This window comes from Micropterus salmoides, unplaced genomic scaffold (genome assembly GCF_014851395.1).
Source record: "Micropterus salmoides isolate LMB-PRFRI ecotype aquatic unplaced genomic scaffold, ASM1485139v1 Ms_hic_scaffold_19, whole genome shotgun sequence".
NCBI lineage: Eukaryota > Metazoa > Chordata > Actinopteri > Centrarchiformes > Centrarchidae > Micropterus > Micropterus salmoides.
Window position 1 is genome coordinate 7,659,013 of NW_024041039.1, and position 10,291 is coordinate 7,669,303.

General features: G+C 39.7%; 1 protein-coding gene across 1 annotated transcript; it reads left to right on the forward strand.

Annotated features, from left to right (window-relative positions):
* Positions 1-138: 138 nt before the first annotated feature.
* LOC119910304 (nuclear autoantigenic sperm protein-like) lies at positions 139-7,870 on the forward strand (the record flags this gene model as incomplete). Its single annotated transcript, XM_038728824.1, is given in 4 exon segments — positions 139-213; positions 542-644; positions 2,981-3,087; positions 3,253-7,870. Coding segments are annotated over 4 exon segments (430 nt in total), but the record flags the coding sequence as incomplete, so codon positions are not given.
* Positions 7,871-10,291: the final 2,421 nt, after the last annotated feature.

The following is a 10,291-nucleotide window of genomic DNA, read 5'->3' on the forward strand; positions in this document are numbered from 1 at the left end:
AAAGGCAAGTATCTTTGCAAGAACAGATGTTGATGTGGAGTGTTGACAGATTTGGGTGTGAGTTTTCAGGATAATTTGCTGAATTGTACCTAGTGCAACATCATTTTAAATTGTTGATTATATCTGTTTTGTATAAAGGGAGCTTTTCCCCATCTGGGTTGGATCCTTGGCCCCTGCTGTCACCTACACAACACTCCACGAGCTCTTCAGCAGGTGAAGCACCGCAGTCTGAAGATGTCATTCAGCACTCATTGAGATGTTTGAGTTCAGTTTCACAGTAGATGCAGAAGATTTCTGCAACAAGACTACAAAGAATAAAAGAACGACTGCTTTAATTTTGTAGAATAAAGACACACACATTTGATTTAGAGTCCTTGACGTGCTTTGGATAAAGAACTGGCACTATGCATACACTGCCATATTGATGATTTGTTCTTGGAATTTGACCACCAGAAGGCTCAGGTGTGAAAAGTGAGTTGCCCTGCATTGATATTAAAGATTTCAGGTCATGTGCTTGCACTCTTTTCTCTCTCCCTCTCAGAGCTGGGACGGTCTACAGCATCAAGATGCTGTTGGAACACCAGTGTGCCTTCGTGAACTACATCAAAAAGGAAGACTGTGACAGAGCCATACAGTGTATTAATGTATGTATCTGTAGTATTTGATTGATATTTAACTATTATATATCCTAATAGCAGCAGAGCAGTTATTACATTCATCTTTGACCAAAATCTTGAACTGGAGCCACAAAATGAAGGCTTTGAATGAGTTTGAAATTGTTAAAACTTAAAAATGTGTATACTACAGACCACAAAGGCACAGGGAGGGGCGTTTCCAGGCTCTTGAAATATCGGGGGCTTAGCCCACTGCAGAACTTTCATGTTTTAACCCCCCCACCCCCCATTGCCGCCTACCAAAAGTACATCTATATAGCAACAGGTGGAAATGTCTTTATTTTATAAAGGGAAGGACTCAATTTAGGTGGCAGGTGACAATTCGGAATATAAAAATATAATACAATGTAATGCAGAAGTCAGTAGCGTGCGTGTGTGTGTGCTTTTTTTTTTTTATTATAGATTATATACTATATATCGGTTGTTTACGTACATTTGGCGAATTATTCTTTTTTGGCCCACAACAGTTCGACCAGAGGGGGTGGGAGTGGGTACTGTAAGAGATGCGATTGGGCCAGCCCAATGTCAGTCTAGGCCTATACTTTTTTTTAATAAAAAAAAAAAAAAAACAGTTTGGCCAATATAAATAATTTGACTTGTAGCCTACTCGATGAGAGGAGCGCACTGCTCTTCATCAGAGGAAGAAAACCAAAACTGAAAACACTTGTGATCAGACAGAAATATCACCACAATTCCACACAAATGTTCACTTCAGCACCTCTGAAAGTGCAGCTCACATCCGCTTTTAGAGGGAATGAAGCATCCTGGAGTAGAGAGACAGTCAAACAGAGCAAAGTGTCTCTGAGCGAGTGGGACAGAGACAGCGGGACACAGAGCGACAGGTGTTGGTGTCGCGGTCAGGTGTGTCATGATATTCTCTCACTTTGCGGCGACTGTTAACATCTATATTTGAATGTATTGATTACAGTTTTGCTAGGGACAATTCAGAAGTCGTGGAAAAGCCCTGAAGCTATGAGCAATGCTCTCTCTCTCTCTCTCTCTTCTTGTGCTCTCTCTAAACGCAGGCAGGCTGAGTAATGGTGGCAGTATTATTGCGTGTAGCCTCCGCTCTTTAAAGACCTGCAACCTGCATCCTGATTATTGCATATTAACATGGAAAATATTTTGGTTGCTGTTGTTGAGTTACATTCGGGGCTACAGTCCCCGGAAAAATGACCTGGCGACGCCGATGGGCACAGGGATTTATTTCAGGCAAAATATTCCTGTAAGAAGTAATATTAAGAAGTAAATCAGAAAATATAATAGTCATACAGTGGCAAGTTCCAAGTAGAGCAGAAAGGTGTTTTTTTTTTTATGCTTTTTTTTTGTGTGTGTGTGTGGGTTATAAAAGCAGTGACTGTGACAACTGGAGCCTCTGTCAAGTCTGTCTGCTTCACTAAATCTGCATTATTTTCCTATTATACAAATCACCTCTGACATAAATGTTATCAGTCATCTCTTTGTAAAGCAGCTTCTCTTTTTTTTTCCTAAGCTGTGTGACTCCAGCACAGCTTTTACACAGAACATTTATTTTTCAAAAGTGATTTTAAAGTTTACAAAGAAATTCATAAATTAAGTTATCAAGTCAATCCTTCCTTATACCTCCTTTATACACTTTTTCTAGCTCTTACTGACCCCTTTGAATGATGGAGGAAACTAGAGCTGAAACAATAATTACGTGCAATTATTATTATTGGCTAAAGCTTCTTCAGGTTTCTGATTGCAAATGTGAATACTTACACCTAATAAAGTGAATTTTAACTTTTCATCAGACTCAGGAACACATTTAGACATTTTAAAAATGTCACCTTTGGTTCTGGGAAACTGATGGATATCTTTTATTTTCTGAAATATTATTAGCAAAAATAATAATACATTTTTTTTTGCAGCCTTAGATTTACATTTATTCATTTAGCTGATGCTTTTATCCAAAGCGACTTACAGTTGCTATACATGTCAGAGGTTGCACACCTCTGGAGCAAATAGTGTCAGGGACACAATGGTGGATGTCTCACAGTGGGAATCGAACCCACGTCTCCCACACCAAAGGCAAGCATCTTATCTATGAGCCATCACCACCCAAGATAAAATACTAAAAAATAGGATCTATTTGCCTTACGAACAAGTCACACAAAAAATTTATAAATTTGGAAGCAGATGTTCAGAATCTGTATGATGGAAACTTAAGTCCAGGTCTGGCCCAGAGTTTTACTTTACAGAACATTGATTACTTTGATTTACATTTTAACTGCTGTTTATTTGAGCGTGTGTGTCTGTCCGATGTTAAATGTCTGTTTCCTCTTCAGGGATTGGTGGTAGAGGGGGCCCCACTATCTGTGCGATATCCCAATAAGATCCACACTGGACTGGGTGCGTCCAAATTTGCCGCCACAGACTCGTTTTCACGACCCGGGTAAGAACATGCTATTTTCCCTCCTATTGATCAAAGCACTGTTCACTTTGGTTATGAGTCCTAAGGAAAATTATGTTTTTTAAAGTATTTAACCTCCCCTTAACTTAGACATGAATCTCTAGAATTGAATCGTGAAGTGAGAAATTGTTTTCCCTGTTGTTGTAGCCCGTTTTACAAGAAGGAGTGCTTTTTCTGGAGGACCACGGGCTGCACAAGGCAGGACTGCACCTTCAAACATGTCCCAGAGCACAAGAACATTGACAAGGACAAATTTACCAGTAGACTGGGAAATCTAGGAATTCAGAAATGACAAGCATGCATTGTTTCATGTGACATTTAATAGTGAAGTTGCCAAACTGGGTTGCTTTCAGTCATTCATCTTGGTTTCAAAAAAATAATCATTGTTTAGATTTGTCATTCTGCCGCTGCTACGTCATACTACTGTGTCATGGTAAACATTTGTGTGCATCAAGCTCCGAGCATTCCTTAGTACTGTTATTGTCAGGGATTATTTAATCTGTTTAAAGATTGTGTTAATACACTTGATGGTTTACTCTTGTAGTATTGTTTTAAAATTGATTTAACAGATATTTTGTTTCAGTCACCACTAGGTGGCACTGTTACCTCTTTATCCCTTAACTTTGGGGCTATTAACTGTTCTGCTTTCATTTTTAAAGCTGTAATTGATGAGTAGTAAGTCACATTGAATGTGCCATGTTTAACTGTAAAACTGTGCCCTGTATTTACATCACTGGGGCATTGGGTCTGTTTAATGTGCAGGATGACTAATGGTTCAGTTCATTATGTGTAATTTCTGTAATGCCATGTCTGTTGGAGAATCTGTTTAAGTGTAGTGATGTTTGTGTTCAAACAATCATACAAGAAGTGCCTTTTAGTAGCACTGTGGCTGCAGTTTATCATGGGTCAGTGCAGAGGGAATTAAAGCCGCAACTTTGAGGGCGTTAATATCGGGCCATGCACATTAATATATGTGGTACAAGACTGAAAACTTGGCGTAGGTGGAACAGTATAGATGGGCCTGGATGTGACTCACTACAAAGAATAATAAAGTCAGCCTCATGAGAAACTGCATAAGGCTAAAGCACGATTTGTGAGCATGATTATTCAAGCCTGTAACTAGCATGTAATTTGGGATATCACTATGAGGTCAGAGGAAGCTGTGATTTGAGGATGAGAGGCCTAGTGGTTTTTTTTTTTTTTTTTCGCTCTCCCATCACCAGATTAATCCCAGCAGCAGCTGTGTATCCTGTTGCAGTGTCCTTGAGTGAGAAAGCCCTCTGCGGTTGTCTTAGGTCAGCCTAAGTTAAGAGTAAAGAGCCAGTTAAATGCCTGAACAGTAACTGTTGCCCCCAAGATTTTTATCTAAAGCGAGGTTCTTTTAAGCCGAAAATACCTCACTTCAATCTGCCGGACTGTGTCTCCTTGCCGTTAATGTGGGTAGGATTTGTGTAGATCCCCCTTCGCTAAAGCCCAGCGGGTTTGTTACTTGACTCAAGCAGTTCAAGGTCACTTCTGTGACTCCGGTTATGCAATATGTGGGGTGTGAATTACAAAACCTTTCAAAAGAGCTGAATAATTGCCTAAAAATGAGGTTGGCGTGGTGAAAAAATGTTGAGGTATTTAGCTGTGAAAAGTGCTTAGTCTTGGCCTTACCATCAGAGCAGCTGTACTCGTGGGCATTAATTGGCTGATGGTGGCATACCTCACAAAGCCCTTTTGATCTGTGTGAGATTTGAGAGCATGAAAGGCCTGTAATACTAACAACATGAACTCTGGTTGAACCCATATGCTGCACTGGGACGTGCAGGTGATGCATTCAACTTGCAGAATAGGTCTATATTTAATCTTATTGGTCCGCTTGGCTTTGCCCTGCTTTGAAACCTGTGCAAATGCAGATAAAGACTCCATACGAGGTCAGAGTTCACAAACCGGCTGGCATCTACATGCAGCCACTCCGGGCCTGCACAGAGCCAATCCCTTACTTAACTAAAGCAAACACCAGAAAGATTAAGTGCATCTTGTTAAAAGGCTGCTTGGTTTGCAGAGCTTTTAACAGATTTCTGTCTTTCCCTCCCTCCCAATAGGGGGAAAAGGGAACAAGAAAACACGGTAACAGAAATTAACCAGCAGACGTGACATGTTGCTCTCCCACTCTTTGCTTTGTGATATATGGCTATGCAGCAAAAATCCTCCTCACTCCCCCTCAAGAGAAGTTCTCAGTTTGAGTAATTGAATGCATTGCTTTCAGCACAGGGATACATAAACTAATTTTTATTCTAATTCTGTGGTTTCTCTCTGCTGGTAAATAAACTATTGATGTGACGTGAGGGAGTAGCTGACTCAAGCTGTATATCAACAGTCTGATTTGTTTCTCAGGAAGCCAAAATAAATGCTCCACTGCAGCTTTGCAGGCGCTCAGCTTTCGGGGCCTCTGCTGAAACTTCTGAAACATATCTGTGCTTGTTTTGGAGCAACACACTAAAGTCATCTTTTGAACATTGTCTTTTTTTTTTAAAGGCCCTGAAAATGTGATTATTGTGGTCTTACATGAGCATGCACTTTTCTGCCGTTAGAACAGTTATTTCACAGTAGAAATGTCTGCCTGTGCTGTTATGTCTGTGCTCTTTTCACTGGTTTAAAGGGTATTTGTGTGCAAAAGTAAAGATTTAGCAATATTCAAATAAATTACTGAAGATTAGAAAGGTTTTTCAGTATTTAAATCTTAAAAAATAAAAACTTTCATTACATTTAATAAGAAATATTTACACTTACAGAGAAATACTCATATTTGAAACAAAGTTTTCACAGGCTTTAAGCCTGAAGTCTGTGTTAATACCAGACTAATCTTTTTATGTCAGTGTTTTTTTAACATTTGAAAAGACACGTTTGCCGTTTCTTCATCAGAGTTGTCGAAGTTCTGTCAAATCTCTTATAAAAATGCACTTTCACTGTAAAGTAATTTAAAAAGCGACCTATAGTGATCTTTATTTTGTAATTTAGATGTATAATTTCGGACCAAAGAGTTGTGTCTGCAGATTGTAATTGAGTGTGATAACTGAGCTCAACAAGCTGTTGTGATGGTAGACTCTCACAATGGGGAGGCATCTGGTTCACTGCAGTCTCTCGTACCAACCCTTGCTGGATTCCTTTGTTGCACTATGAAATGAATACAGTAATTGTCACAATGAGAAATTGACCTTCTCTTTAATCTAGACAGAGGCCCCCTTAACAAGTTAAAATAGCGCAAACCCAATTAGGGAATTGATTGCTTGCTTTCATTTTCCTCATTTGCATCAGGGTCATATAGGGAAGATAAATTAATGTCTAGTCTTTTGTCCACACTGTCATTCCTGGTTGTGGAGTATCTATTGCTAAGAAATGAGCAGGAGAAAAAGTCTTTTGTCTACCGTTGACGAACTCATCCCTGATACTCTGCTGTTAAACACATACAGAAAGAAAGACCTACAGAAGATTAAAAAGTCCTCACTCTCTCTGTTGTACAAATACAAACGCTTTCATGGTAATAGGATAATTTGATGTATCTTTCAAAGGGCAGTATCAGTGTTGATGCATGTTTTAGCTCGTTCACAACCATTCAGCATAGGTACACTTTATTGTCAGACATATGTAATGGCCTATTACAGGTTTTGAGCATGATTGTCATGTTTAGTGGTTTCTATTCATTTCACAATGATTAAAAAAAAAAACTCCACATGTTGAGACCGCAAGGATACATTATTTTCATTGTCAACAAATATGAAAAGGCCATAACCAACAATGCGTTGCTTCATCTCTCAACACTTTCCTACTTCTCTACCCTGTCTGTGGCACTGAGCCCCAAGCACGCTGGTTCCTAAAAAATATGTAAATCTTTATACTTTATACTCTTTATACTAAAAAAGGCTCAGTAATTTTCCTCAGACAGCTGGGAACTGTAGCAAACGCTTATCAAATAGAAGTAAATCGTGCATATGTTGGGGACTGTTTCTATTTTCAGCTGTGGATTAATACACATTTGGTGCACTGGGAGTATTTACAGCAGCAGGTTGGTGAATGTGGGACTGAGTCAAAATAAACGGTGCTCATGTTCATCTTAAAGGGGAACTCCACTGATTTGTACATATCAAAGTCTGTTTACGGTTCTTGGGGAGTACTGCTGTATGTGGAGGCGGGAAAAAAGTCGTATAAAGCCTTTTGTTTGAAAATACAAATCTGCAGCTGAGGAGTTAGAAAGAAGTGAGTTTACCAGACCCCTGTAGCCTGCTCATCTCTGCTTGAGGCTACATGCCACTACTAGCTTAACATCTGAATTTCCAACTGAACTGTCTGCACTTGCATTGTGGGTAATCTGGTGTCAGGTTTTGACAGGGAAGAAGAATGCGTGGAATAAAATCTGATTCAACAACTACTTTTAATTGACAACAATGGAGCTCAGTGACACAGAGGGATAAGATGTATCATGCCTTGACCTTAAATACTTGTCAGTAGAATCAATTGATTTTTGGTTTTGATCCTTTCATGGGATTTGTTTACAAAAAGAAAAATCTAGAATATGTCCAGACTGCAAAGAAGGAAGAAACATTTCAAACCATTACAAATGATGATTACATTAGTTTTAGTTGAGGTTAGCATAAAAACACTGTTATGGCCCTTTATAACATTTTTTCACTTTTCTGTACATACAGTATGTTCACTTAAACTGTAAGTGCATCCATAATGTAAAGTCCTGTTTCTTTACATGTGAATAAATGACTGAAGTGTGCAGGGTTTTATTATTATGTTTATTTTGAGTCGTACACACAGACTGTAGGGCGACAGGGAGCATAATGGCATTGACTCCCTTTGTTGTCTTCCCTGATAAATGGCAGTTTAAAGGTTGAATCTTGCATCTCTTTCATCTCCGTCAGCTGTGCACCTGCACAAATTCCACGCGTTGTCACTTTATTTTGGTCTTTGTCATCAATTGAAAAATGGCCTGCATGGGAGAAAAGTGTCATTAACATGATTAGAAGCTTGTAAACAAAAAGGGCCTTTGGATTTTCAAGGCACCACTGCAGACACCGTGATGCAAAGCGGGGCATGTCTCAACTTGCGTTTCCTTCAAGTATTTACGTCACTTAATGGGCCAAGAAATATGTGACCTGTGTGGGTTGTAATCATTAAAACCTCCCGTTAGGTTCTATTTCATCTTGTTATCGACCTACATATCTGGAGGTAACATGTTCAAGGGCATGAAAAATGTTGCTGCCTGTAAATCCTCTCATTGTTGCCTCAAGGAGTTTGACCTCCAATAATTGATGCCCATTTCCATACATCACCTTCATTACTGCAGAATTCTTAATGCTAAATCTCACATGAGCCTCTTTCACACATTGTTCAGTGGCTGTTTTCTGTTTTGTGTCACTCATTTTTCAAAAACCATAGATTAACCTCTACAGCACCAAACAAAATGTCACCATTAATCTGCAGGTTACTCCTTGGACGGTGATTTATAACAGGAGACACTTGTAATAAAATTTAACCCTCGAGCCTTTACTAAACTGCATGCTTCCTGTACAAATGAAACCTGCTTCCTTTAATACAGATAATGCTAAGTGGCATGTCAGCTCAGCTGAAGCCTTCTCTTAAAAATGTTTATGAATGGGTAAGGAAATATAACTCACTGCAAGATTTGTCACTCCTCACAGCCATCAATCCAGTCTATCTTCATTACTTAACCAGTTTGCATTAACGCTAAGCTTTATTGTTGAAACAGCCTGTGTAGAAGAAGGACAATGCAAACAAGGTAGTTTGCTGTGTAATGTTTACCATCCATTTAAGAAGCACTGAAGAGGCTGTTTATGTCCCTTCTGGTTATAGTGGCAGTGCAGCAACCAGGATGTCTGGGACGATTTAAGACTTCCTCCTGCTCGCCATTCTTGCTCTCTCTGTTTGAAAATGCTGCAGAGGATCTATCTGTTCCTCCCGTTGTAATGAACTTCCCTGGGGGCCCAGGCGCACCATGTGAAGACGCCTTAGTACCAGAGCGATTCATTACCTTGGAAATGTGAGCTTTTGTTCCGTTTTGAGCAGAGCCCCATTAATCTTGGGCTGCCTCCTGGCATGCAGGCCAGGTACTGCTTTGGTAATTACAGTTAATCATCATACAGACGTGCACATGGACCGTGGGCTCCTCAGTGGCTTCCATGCAGGGACAATTCTACCCCCTTACACTGTTGTTTACCCTCCTCCAACTGTATGTCTGCGTCACATTTGCACCATAAATAAGGCTCATTTCTTTCATTGTTATCTTTTTTGTCCTGGTAACCGAACCGCAACAGTTTTGGTAATTGTGTCCAGTAAGATTTGGCTCCTGTTGTGCAGCAGGCTCCTCAGTACCAACAAGTAAACATCCCAGCGCCGCTTCCCCAGCCCCCTATAAACATTTACACTATCCAGCTGTCAATGTTGCACAGTTACTGGAGCCTACTGTTCACCTGCCGTTTATGATTGTGATTAATGGACAGATTACAAGATGGATGATTTTCAGGAGCAACAAGCAGAAAGACACCATCTGTATCTCGGCGTCTCGTGGCACATGGATGACTTCATCACCCAGGGTTTCCTACTGTCACTGAAAACATGGAGGGCTATGATAGTTGAAATGTTTATATTTCGGCAAATATTTAATCAGCAAAAATGTTGATATTTGGTAAACTGTATTTTTTTAGACGTGCTAGCAGCATAGCTCTTTGGTCCAGTCTGAAATATCTCTACAGTTATTTGATTGCCAGTAAATCTGGAAAAGACACTATTAACTTTGGTTGTCCTCTGACTGTCCAACTACCACCATCATCTAAGTTTTATTTGTCCAATATGACCAAATTAATGATGTTCCCATCCGACTTTGCTCTGTTTTATATATAAGTGCTATATATCAAATGTAAGCATGCTAAATTAAGATGGTGAACATGTTAAACATTATACCAGTTAAACATCAGCATGTTAGCGTTCTGACTTCGGTATTTAGCTCAAAGTAACGCTGTGAACAGCCTCACAGAGCCGCTAGCACAGCTGTGGACTTGCCAACAATATAATGGTTCCAGCTTCTGAAATAAGAATTTTTGCTTGATATACACTTACCGGCCACTTTATTATGTACACCTGTTCAATTGCTTGTTAACACAAATGGCTAATCAGCCAC